The sequence below is a fragment of the Quercus robur genome, chromosome 4, assembly GCF_932294415.1.
Source record: "Quercus robur chromosome 4, dhQueRobu3.1, whole genome shotgun sequence".
NCBI lineage: Eukaryota > Viridiplantae > Streptophyta > Magnoliopsida > Fagales > Fagaceae > Quercus > Quercus robur.
In genome coordinates this window covers 20,638,801-20,651,736 of record NC_065537.1, presented here as the reverse complement: position 1 = coordinate 20,651,736, position 12,936 = coordinate 20,638,801, and the positions used below count along the sequence as shown (strand labels likewise).

The window sequence follows — 12,936 nt, the reverse complement described above, 5'->3', positions numbered from 1 at the left end:
CTTGCATCCAATTATATTCCAAGCAAGATAAGAAGGAACAAGATCCCAAGCTTGATTCTTGAGTAATGCATCAAACTCGAGATTCATTGCAACACGCCATTTAGGGTCCTTCATTGCCGAGGTGTAGCAAGTTGGTTCAGTAGAGAAAGCCACATCAACATCATCTGCAAGAAGAGCATGAGGCAGAGGATATCTCATAGTCCCATCAGTGAAGGACTTAGGCTTGGAGATGTGATTTTTGGAGCGAGTAGTCATTGGATGAGAAGGCAAATTTGGATGTGGGGAGGCAGAGAGCCGACTAAGAGAAGGGAGATCTGAAGCAGATGGCGCAGCGTGAAAATCTGGACTTTATTCACTGGTATTTACAAGACCAGATGATTCTTAGTGCCATGATATCCTCCCTCTTTGAGTGTATTTTGGCTCATGTGGTCAACTTCAACACATCAAGGGATGTGTGGCAAGCCTTAGAGAGAATGTTTACCTCTCAGTCAAGGGCTCGAACAATGCAAATCCACTATTAGCTCGACACTATAAAGAAAGGCAATTCCTCAATTGCTTATTATTTTCACCAATTTATAGCACTGGTTGATACACTTGCTGCTACTGCTCTGATACCATGTAAAGACAATAGCTATCTGATATGATTTTGCAAAACCCAATCCAATCTGATTTGGAACTTATCATTTATAGAGTTATACAACTATACAAATTCAAATACAAAGGAAGTTCAAAATATAAATAACTCTACCCTATCCTATCTTATCATATCTCAATCTAATACTTTGTTACAATTCAAATCAAGAACTAAATTATCTCACTACAGCTGCTACACGGTTTTGGTTTCAATTTGAATTTACACAGCCACATATTCACAGCTACAGGGCACTATCATTTGGGTTGTCAACCTTATCCTTAACAGCATAGCAGTTCAAATCATGCAAACTTGATTTCATTGGAAAGAAGTCTTCAGTAAATTTCCAACAGTACCAACAATGCACAGAACGAAGATCTAAAAGGCTGCCAAAAATTTAATTGGAAGTTAACTGATTGATTGAAGGTCAAAATGTACAAAACAAAGAATTGAGTCGCATGGAGTTGGAAAGCTCTTGGGCATTTTTTGAAATTAGGAAATATATCATACAAAACCATGGTCCTGCATCAAAAGAACACAAAAACCCCAACTTATGAATTCAGAAAACTTTAATATGTACATGATGCTCAGAAGCTAAAGAGAGATACACAGAAAACTAGGATCTTCTCCGTGAGCTAGATTATAAGTGCTCTTATATGTCGGTGGTTTGTTGATATTGGAAACTTCAAGGAACTTGCTATTGGAACCACTAGTTTGCAACCTTTTGGATTTAGGAGCTTCTTAATTTTTAAGCGTAACACTGTTGATGGAATCCTCCACTTGCATGCCCACCGCTATTAATTTTTTATTTTTATATTTATTTTGGACAATAATGGGAAAATAGATGATTGTGATAACTGGGCAGAAGGTTCTTTATAATCATCTGAATTTGTTCTTTTTCACTAGTTCTTAAAGTCATTTGGGTAGTCTGCCCTTCATCTACCAATGAAAGCTAAAAATGTCTCATGTGTATCTTGTTCGGTAGTGTTTAGGTCCCTTTGAGTAATATTGTAACCTTTGTATTCTAGCAATATTGCTTAGCAAGCTCTATATAGATGTATTCCTAATTTCTTGTCCACAAATCTTCCAAAGTCAATTTTAGGTTTTAGTAATGGCAAATTCCATGATGGGAAAATACTGTTTGCATTGTAATGTCGAATCATAAGTACAAGATTAAGTGTCCAAGATTCAGCTTAAGAGAAGGCAGTTTTTATAATCTCACCTAACCTTTGATCGAGGCTTGACACACTCTCGATTGATCTAGAATAGCATCTCAAAATAATAAGATAGAAGAAGATTCTATAATCTTGATTGACTCTTGATTGATCGAGAAATTAGTTTTTTCTTGAGCTTTATTTGATGTCAGTTGTGTTTTACTAAACATTATATATTTGGCTCACATATAAAGGCTTGTTGTACCAGATTTCATACAATTGAGAGGTAGGTTTTTAAGAATTATCTATATAATATCTAAAAGTTGAAACGTGACATTTATTGTTGTTATGCTCTTATTAAGTGACATCAAGGTAGCATTTTGGTCCATTTAGGTCCAATTTGGTCCATTCGGTCCACTATAGACTAATTTGATCTTTGGTCCAAATCGACCCAATTATATGCCATTTTGTCAATTCAGTCAACTTTGGTCAATTCAGTCCACATTTTCAAGTCTTAACCCTTAGGTTTCTAAAAGACCTTTCTTGGAGGCATATAAAGCTCATGGAAATCCTCGGTGAATTAGATAAAATGATCTCGTATGGTTGTGGTAATTTGTTGATGTTGAATACTTCAGGAGACTTCTTGTTGGAACCTTTAGAATTTAAGAGCTTCTTCATTATAAAGTATATCATTGCTGATAACATCCTCCACTTTTGTGCTAACTGCGAGTAATGCTTTAGAGTGAGGCAAAGTAATAGGCAAATATATGCTGGATAATTGGGTAGAAGATTATTTACAATCATCGGAATTTGTTCTTCTTCATTAGGTCTTATAGTCATTTGGGCAGCCTTTGCTCTCCATCTACTAATGAAAGCTGAAAAGGTCTCCTTCGTATGTGGTTTAGTAGTCTCTAGGCCCCTTTAAGTAATACTAACCTCAGTATTATGGTGATATTGCCTAGCAACTCTTCATTGGCCCCTAGTAGCTAAGAGCTCTCATACATCTTCAAATGGGTTGTTTGACAATCCCTTCCATCATACTTACACAGAAAATGTATTTTGAACGTTGGAGTTTGGAGCACACAAGCATTTGAGAATAGGGATAGACTTTATTGGTCTAAATCCTTATTAAATCTTTGGGCATTTTCACAATTTGTTCCATGTTCTCCATTCTTTCTGTTAGCTTCTTTGCAATGTCATATAGAGATTGCAAGGAATAGGGTTGACTTCCTCCTCATGCTTTTCAGAAATAGTATGAGAGCAATAACCATGATTTGTGGGTCTTTGTTATTTGGAGGTTGGATATGAAATGGATGTCTTCCTCAGTTGGATTTGGATGGTAACAATAATTTCCATAAGGCAGTTCAACCATAGATTATGCTTGGTAGATTTTAAGAGTGGATATCTCATATATTTGGGTATGGATTATATGGTGGACTAGGAAATGGGTTTGGATCCAAAGTGTTACGAGGATTAGGGAATAGGCTATGGGTCAAGTTAAATGGTGGGCTTGATGATGATCTAGCTAGGGATGTCTCTAGGTAAACAAAGGGTTAGAATATTGGTTTGTTGACTCAATTGTTTGTGGGGCTAATGGTGATCTAACCGCATTGGGCTAAGATGTTTAAGCTTGAAGTATTTGTGTTGGGGTAGGGGTTTGAGCCTTGGATTAATCCTTCAACAATTGGGCTTGACTTAAACTGACCTTAAAATAGTGATGTTGGAGCCCATTGAATTGAATTGAAAAATAGTGAATCAATGTTCTTGAATCTATGTAACAGCTGAAGGCAATTTTTTATTTTTATTTTTTCTTATATATGTTTTTTTTTTCGAAAAATATTTTATTATTTTATCATATTTTTAAATTTAAAAAACCGTATAAATAATGTTCACTAACAACAATTATCCAACAACAATTGATGGAATACATAAATTGAATATATTTGAAACTTAGAGAACTTAATTGAATAAAAGTAAAGTTGAAACCCTAAAATGAATTCCGGTGAAACTTAGAGAGTGAGTTTTGCATTTTTGCCTTATTATTATTAAATGGTTTAAATATTACAAATGCTAATATAAGTAGTAGACATAATCATAGAATGTTCGATAAATATTTATAGATTAATATTACTCGATATTTGCCATGCTTAAAGACTAAATACAGTGGCTCTAAGGTTTGAATGTGATGTAATAGTACTTTAGGGCATTAGTAATAGTTAAACCAAATGCAAAATTTTTAGCATTTGGCACACAAAACGCCAAAAATCATACCTCATGAGATGTGTCAAATGTCAAATAAATTTGACATTTGTTAAGAGTAAATTTATAACAATAGCACTGTACGGCCAAATGTGCTATTTTTATTTTAGCAATTTTTTATTCACACTTTTCTCTCTCTTCTGTCAGGTTGCATTATTATATTACTCTCTCTCTCTCTCTGAACAAAAAAAAAAGAATAAAAAAAATAATTAAAATGAATATTTAAATAAAGTGGTTAGAGAATAGAAGATCTAATATCTGGTGTATTGTAAAAAGAGAGTCTTTTGGCTGAATATTGCAAAAAATGGAGTTTATTTGGGATATAGGTACTGTTCAAAGTTATTTGGCAAATTGAGTAAAGAGAGTGAATTTCAGCAATGGTGTTGCCGAAATTCTAACAAAAAGTATGAGAGAGGAAACACAAGTGATGTGATGGGAGGATTTGAATTTCGGTAATCCTGTTGCCGAAATTCTTGCTGTCCGAATTTGCTACCCCGTTGCTAGGTGAAGTGCCCGCATGAGGAGTGGCTGAAAGGAAACCAATTGTGGCAACCAAGTTGCCAAAATTCTAGGGGAGTGAGGAGAGAGAAAATAAGAATTGTGGCAACCAAGTTGCCGAAAATGGGAGGAAAAAAAAAGAGAGAGAGAAACCAATTGTGGCAACCAAGTTGCCGAAATTCTAGGGGAGTGAGGAGAGAGAAAATAAGAATTGTGGCAACCAAGTTGCCAAAAATGGGAGAAAAAAAAAAGAGAAACCAATTGTGGCAACCAAGTTGCTGAAATTGAAGGGGTGAGGAGAGAGAAAATAAGAATTGTGACAACCAAGTTGCTGAAGATGGGAGGAAAAAAGGAAAAAAAAAAAAAAAAGAATTGTGGCAAAAATTTAATAGTAATTTAGGTAATGAAGTTGCTGAAAATTAAAGAAAAAAAATTGTAGCAATTGATTTGTGGGAAAAAAAATATTATGGCAGTGGAGTTGCCGAAAATTGGAGGAGAGAGAGAGAGAATTGTCTGGATAATAATAAAAAAAAAAAGGGTCAATCACCTCACCTTTTACTCCTGATTCTATTCTCCATGTACTTTGGAATATATTCTTTGATCATTTCCAATGAACCCTATAAAACCTACTCTACTAATATGAATCTATGCAATGAATTCTTTTTTGTCTTTTCATTCCTCTCCTCGTTATAAAAAGGCAGGCATCATCACTAAAACATTGCATCTCCTATGTTTTTCATATTGCTTCACTTCCCTCCGATTGTTCAATGCTATATTACTCTTTTGCTTTACATCAGTGTGCACATTTAAGGACTATAAGTTTTAGGTTAATATGAGTTTGCTTATTAACTTACCGCTCTAGAAATTAATAGATTTATTATTGTATAAATATATGCGTTGTAAATATTAGAAGCTAATACATTGTAAAATATTATGACTATGATTATGATTATGATTATTGTTGTTGTTGTTGTTATTCAAATTTTAGATTAATGAATTTTTTATGGTTAGGACTACAAGCATTTTTAGTTATATTTGAAATTTACCATAATAAATTGTAGTAGTCACCATACAAAATTTGATTATTTTGTAGTTGATAACTTATAATCAGCCTATGACTTAGGTGCTTCTCAAAAAAAAAAAAAAAGATTATGCTTATATGTTAGGAATACTTTATTTTCACTCATTGCAAAATATTGCCTTGTATAGCAAATCTCAAGAATCTTGTCGATATCATTATAAATACAATATCTTGAACTCTTTTAAGGGCCAAACTGATTCACATAAACTTTTCAATATTGTTGTTATTTTGTGTTTATTTATTATTATCTGATTGTGGTTTTTTTTTTTTTTTTTTTTTTTTGATTGTTGTTGTTGTTGTTGTTGTTGTTGCAACTATCATTCTATAATTCTCACTCTTTTAGTTGGTATCATGATTGTGGTAAGCATCTCGACTCTAATTAAATTTATGTATGTGTTTTGTCAATTTTGAAATTATTTAATATTATTTATTGTTATTATTATTATATGAGTTTCTTTCAATTTTATTATGAACTACAAGCATTGTAAGTTATATTTAATATTTAGCATAAAAAACTGTAGTAGTCACTGTATATTAATTTTATTATTAATTTTATTATTGTTCTTTTTTTTTTATTATGATTATATTTTTTTTAGAAGATATTCATAGAGGTTATCTCAATCCAAAAAAAAAAAAAAAAAAAAATGGTTAATTTAGTTTGATTTATAGACAATTTCCTACTAATATAGAGGTAATGGATGTTGCATGGTTTAACTCATTGTAGCATTTAATGTAGGATATATTTGAAATGGAGCCTAGGCCATTCGATCCTTCTCTGCTAACCCAATAACAATATGACATCTCTAATGATGCAATGGAAGGCAATGTATGTTGCGAGATCAAAATTTATTAATGTCTTAATAATATCTACAATTATTCCATTTACATGCAAATAATTTCAACATTAGCAATATAACATTGTACATTTTTTTAAAAAAATTTTAGATTCCCACCTTACGAGTGTTACCCCAACCGTTTGCAACCCCCCCCCCCCCCTCCCGGCAGTTAGGCGAGTGTATCACCCCATATTTGCATCAATGTAGACTATACCGTGTTACCCGCCTACCACTTGCTTACAATGTTGAAAACCTTCAATTGATGGACCAAAAGCTCAGAACACTCTCTCGAATATCGCATAGCCTGGCATAGTAGCAGGTATTGTTCTTCAAATAACCTTGTTGCTCGGGTTTGAATCAGTCAAAGCTTTCAACCATTTTGGCAATAATTGATAAGATTTGTCCCAATTACCAAATGCTTTACCAATTGCCTTTTCTTTCGCCTCCCACACCTTAAAATAAGAAGGCCAGTATTGGTATTTATTGTAAAGAGTCTGTTGAAGCGAAGAAATCATTATAGTTGGATCATTTTTGACAACATCCCTCAACTCTTTCTCAATAACATGGGTGTCTAATTGCTCGTGATCTTGTGTGAGCATGGACTCTGTACATGTGTGTGGACCATTGTATTTCCTAACCTCAAACAACCCATGTGTAGCCCAGAAGCATGCTCGAAGATGTTAAGAACAATGTTTGCACCTTACAGACCAACATTCCCAAATACTTTAAGTGGGCTTTTCAAATGGTGGGGTTGGATCAATCATATTATCCCACGTGTTCTGTGAAAAGCTTAGTGATGAAGGTTGATGGAATTCCATTGCTGGACTGATTTCATGATTAGGTTCATTGAGAGGCTCCTGTTCATCTCCAACATCATCAAGGACCTCATTGTTATCAAGTTGGTCATCACTATCCATGGCCCGCATCCTTTCTGATAATATATGAACTGCATTTTCAGTAGTAACAGCTATGCGGTGTGTATCATTAGGATCATTAGTAGCTCTCTGAGTGGTGGTTTGGTCTTACTGAGCTTCAAACTCAAAACAAGTAGTCTCTTATGCAACATGCTCAGTTGGATAATCATAGTCAGCATCACCGGTGTTCATTGGTCGATAAGGAACATGTTGGTCCTTAGTTGCAACATGGGTATATGGAGCATGATAGTCAGTACCACCAATGTTGATTGGGGAATGAACTGCATTTTCAGAATAATGACCAGTGTGAGTGGCATATGGATCATGAAAGTGCCTACCATGTGAATAACTAAACGATGCACTTGGTCCTTTGTTGGCATATCAAATGGGAAAAACATCTCGGTGGCTTCTTATGGGCTCTACACCCACATGCAACTTTGCACCTACAAATCCATATTGGCAGCCTAACATATCGAATATTGCATTGACACCATTATCATCTTTTACCAAAACTTGTAGGTAAATCACAGGATGTGGATAACATTGAAAAGGAAATCTATACCAAATAGTAAGTTTTGAACCTTCTCTGTTTATATGAAGCGTGGATGCTACTTTATCACATAGATCTTCAAATGTAACACCCTGGCTTAATGGAAGCATAGAAGGAGGTGACCTGTCGTAATAAATCCCATTTTCGCCATGTTTAATTATTCTACCGAAATGGTTGAGAAAAATGAACAACTTTTCTGCCATCTACACTAAAACATAACAATAGTATTAATATATTAACACTACATAACCATTAAAATGCAATAAAAGAAAGTAATCCATTAAAAATATTCAATGTTTAAATAGCTAGAGTTGAGAGAATTATATTTAAGAGGATTGGTTCACTGATAATTTATTACTATCCATCATAGTAGTTAAAATTATTTTTTGTTTCCCTTTTCTTAAGTAACTTAGCATAACATAAACATTTAGAAGGATCTGTTATGGTTACGTTAATTATTTTATGCAGCTCTTCATTTTACTTCTTCTAAAACAAGACAAATTATATAATGTTCTCATGCATCCATGCGATAATACATAAATATTTCTAATATCATACAATTTTCTTATTATTATTATACCTAAAACTTAGATATTAAGGTTTATGAGCATATACTAACCTTTTTTTTTGGGGGGGGGGGGGGGGTTTCTTATAGCATGTGTATTTTATAGGCTAACAAAGTAAGTATTTCTTTAAGGAAAATTTATGTCAATCTTGAAATATATTTTTGCTATATGAAATTTTAGGCAAGAATTCATGGACAAATAATTTAAAACACATTATACAAATCAGTTCATGTTGCAAAACACATAATACAAAAACAAGATTTGCATGAACAAATAATTTAACAAAACAAGATTTTCATGCTTAGTTATGTCCCTAAAACATATCAACATGAATATTATAAAAAGAAAAGTAACTACTTAAGAGATGTAACTCACATTGTAAGAGATAAAGAATGGATAGATATTTGCAAGTGTTGTTCCTTGTAGTTGTTTGTAGAGTGTATGGCATGCATGAATTGAAAATAGTTGGTAGAATTATAAGAGCATTCACATCAACTCTTGTATAAATGTGTAAAATACACATTTTGGCCACTTTTACACATTTTGAACCAAAAAACACACTACATCAGTCCATTTAAAATCGTGTATAATCATCTAAAATTTTCAACGAGCTACAGTACCCGTGTAAATTTACACAGGCACTGTAGCATGTGTATTTAGTTTTTTATTAATTTCCGTTCGCACCAATTTTTCTCTCTCTTCTTCGTGCACAACGACCTCAACTCCTCATCTTCTTTTCCTCAGATGCACACAAACACATCCTCACAGAAAAATCAACACAAAGATACACTTGCTAAAAAAAAAAGAGATACACAAACACACCCACACACAAACAAACCCAAATGGAAAAACAAGAAAGAGACAGATCGGTGCTTATCGGAACGATCGGAGCTCGTGGGTATGGGTCTTGCCTGATCAGGGCCTGATCGGAGCTAGGGAGATCGGTGCTTGTGGATCGGAGCTAGGGAGAACTGAGCTGTGGATCGGTGCTTGTGATCGGAGCTATGGATCAGTGCAGCTGTGGATCGGAGCTGTGAATCGGTGCAACTGTGGATCGATGCTTATGATCGGAGTTGTGATCGAAGCTGTGGATCGGTGCTGCTGTGGATCGATGCTTGTGATCGGAGCTGTGGATCGGTGCTTGTGACCGAGATGATGTGGATTGGTTTGTGACCGAGAGGGAGAGAGATGAGTATAGAGAGATAGACCGAGAGGGAGAGAGTGGGTATGGAGAGATAGAAGAGAGAGAGCAAGAAATCAGAAAATATGGTAGAGAGAGAGAGAGAGAGTGTATAAAAACGGGTAAAATGGGTTTGGTGAGAGAAATAATAAAATAATTGAGAAAATTGATTATTTAAATAAGAGAGGTGATAGAATAGATGAACTGATGTGGGTGTTTTGTAAAAGTGATGGTGTAAAATAGAAAAAGTAGGTTTTTGGTGTAAAATAGACGGAATCTTTTAGATGAGCTGATGTGAATGCTCTAAGGGGAATAAGAATGGAGAAGAAGGTTGATGGAATTTTTAGGGGAAAAAGAGTAGAAAATAATAACCGTGGAAACTTCAGTAACATTAGTGCTGCTTAAATAGGATGTAAGTTTCATATAAGTTAAATTCTTAGATTTTAAACTATATAATTAGATATGCAATTGATCAAATACAACACAACACAAACCAAGATGGGACACTGTGATACAAATAAATTACTTAACTATAAACATATATTCACTACAAAGAATCTCTGCAAAAATCTCAAATTTTTTTTTTTTTTTGTTTACAGTGTGCATATCAATCATTTTTTTTCTTCCATTTCATATTGTAAGAATCTATGTACTTTCTTTGTTTTTTTTTTTGTTTGTTTACAACATGCACATCAATCATTTTTTTCCTTTTATAAGAATCTATGTACTTTTTTTTTTTTTTTTTTGTTTCAGCGTGCACATCAATCATTTTTTTCTTTCATTTCATATTGTAAGAATCTATGTACATTTTTTTAGAATAAGAATCAACGTACTTTGAATCTAGATTTATTATTTGTTTCATAGGGCAAATCATGCAAAAAATACTTTTACCATTCGAAATGAAAGAACATCACATAAACACAAACCAAACTGCTTCAGTCAAAATATCTACTGACACATTAATAGAATAAGAATATGGGTACTTTTTAGAATAAGAATCCAGGGAATTTTTCTCTCTCCAATTTTCGGCAACTCCATTGCCACAAATCAATTGCCACCTTTTTTTTTTTTTTTTTGGCAACAACATTGTCATAAATCAATTGCTGCTATTTTTTTTTTCCTCCCATTTAGGTAATTCCATTGCCACAATTTTTTTCCCCTTCTATTTTTAGCCTAAATCATCCTTTCCCCCCCCCCCCCCTCATTTTCGGCAATTTCATTGCCTAAATTACTATTAACTTTTTTCCCCACAACTTCGGCAACTTGGTTGCCACAATTGGTTTCTCTCTCTCTCTCTCTCTCTTTTCCCATTTTCGGCAATTTGGTTGCCACAATTCTTATTTTCTCTCTCCTCACTCGACTAGAATTTCGAAAACTTGGTTGCCACAATTGGTTTCTCTCTCTATTTTTTTTTTCCCCTTCCTATTTTTAGCAACTTGGTTGCCACAATTCTTATTTTCTCTCTCCTCACTACCCTAGAATTTCAGCAACTTGGTTGACACAATTAGTTTCCTCCACTCCTCATGCGGGCACTTCAACTGGCAGCTGGGCAGCAAGAATTTCGGCAATGGGATTATCGAAATTCAAATCCTCCCATCACTTCACTTGTATTTCCTCTATCAAACTTTTTGTTAGAATTTCGGCAACACCATTGCTGAAATTCAATCTCTTTCCTCAATTTGCCAAATAACTTTGAACAGTACCTATATCCCAAATAAACTCTATTTTCTGCAATATTCAGCCAAAAGACTCATAAAATGATGTGTTAAAATAAATAAAATAACTTTTTAATTTGTCAAAATAGATTCCTTTTTTTTTTAGAAATCCTTATGCTAGTGCTCTAAGTAATGTTAAGTTGTCTATTTTTAAGCAATATAAAATAAATAAATAGATGAGTTTGAAATAAGTTTGGATTCGTTAAATATGTGGAACAAATTTGATATTAAATTGCTAAAATTTAGTAGAATTTGAAACGAGTTTGAGATCTATATAAATTTTTTAATAAATTTAGATTTAAAATATGTAATTTCAACCCAAATATATGAAGGAAATGCACTGAAACGGACCGAATAGGATCCAAATGCACTGAAATGGACTGATTTGAGCCAAAATGGACCGAATTGAAAAGAATGGACCGAATAAGAACGAAGTGAACCGAATTAGAAAAAAGAGACCGAAGTGGACCGAACGTCAAACGACTAGGTGTTTTCGATTAGACGCACTAGAAAGTAGAAACTCCTTAAAAAAACAAAAAGGCACCATTTTCTCTTCCTACTTACAAATGGCGGAAAATCCAAAGGAAATGGAGAATCCAGAGGAAGTGAAGCTCCACAGTGCGTTCTTGGCAGATTTTGGGGCTATTCATCAGGAACTTGTGGATCAAGAAGCCAAAACGGCGCAAGCTGAAGCCGCAGCTGCTGAGATGGCAGAGACATTGAAGCTTGAACTTGTTTTGCCTATTACCAACATGCAGGAAGCTAAGGCACTCTCAAAGCTCCATGAGGAGTACGAATTTAAGGGTTCTGTGGAGCTCCTCCACCAGGGTCTTTCCATGGCTGAGAGGAGAGAATTATTGGAGGTCGCTAAAGCCTACATGCTCAAACTCAGTAACTGAAAAAAAAAAAAAAGGCATGGTTTTGAAGTTAATACTGTGATATAAATGTTGTCATTTTGTTGGGTTTTTAAGTAACTGAGTTTTTCCCAATGGCAATATTGTTATGGAGACCAATGTGAAACTGTTCTTGGTGTTGTGTTTCTGTATAAAATGGTGTACTTGTTCATATGCTTATGTGCCTTGTTTAAGATAGAGATGTAAAATGTTATTGTGGATCCTTGGGATTCTCTACTTAGAATAGTGAGCTATATGTTAATTATGGATTCTGGTTTAGACGGTGGATTTGATCATTTAACCATGTAATTTTAACTCTCCCTCTCATGTGTGGACTCAAACTCCTTTTTAATGGGTGAGACCCAATACGTGGTTTTTTAAATAGGAGGTAGAATAGAGGTGACAAGGATCGAATTTTAGACTTCTTACTTTAATACCATGTTAAATTACCGATTATCTTAGATAATGGATTTAATCATTTGATCACATAATTCTAACAACATCATTCATGTTGTCTTTATGGATTTATAGACCTTGGATTAAGTTGATGCCATTTCATGTTGTCGGCACATTTAACCATTAAAAGTTTGTCATGTCTAATGTGGTGCTTGTGTTGATAATTCTCATATTGGTTTGGTTAGGTGGCTTAAAATTCTGAT

At 34.1% G+C, this 12,936-nt stretch overlaps 2 protein-coding genes across 3 annotated transcripts in view; one reads left to right on the top strand and one right to left on the bottom strand.

The window, feature by feature from the left end:
• The window catches only part of LOC126720827 (F-box/LRR-repeat protein 25-like), a 73,169-nt gene that overhangs the window by 53,345 nt on the left and 6,888 nt on the right, over positions 1-12,936 (bottom strand). The gene's annotated exons all lie outside the window — the stretch shown is intronic.
• Positions 1-12,936, top strand: part of LOC126720833 (uncharacterized) — a 69,658-nt gene that overhangs the window by 56,198 nt on the left and 524 nt on the right. The window contains exon 1 of one of the 2 annotated variants that reach the window (XM_050423647.1): positions 11,903-12,297. The exons of the other annotated variant lie outside the window; for it this stretch is intronic. Within the exon in view, the coding sequence (XP_050279604.1) occupies positions 11,951-12,283 (333 nt within the window). The 5' untranslated portion in view covers positions 11,903-11,950 and the 3' untranslated portion in view covers positions 12,284-12,297. Of the gene's footprint in view, positions 1-11,902; positions 12,298-12,936 lie in introns of those variants that run through there. 2 annotated transcript variants of the gene reach the window in all.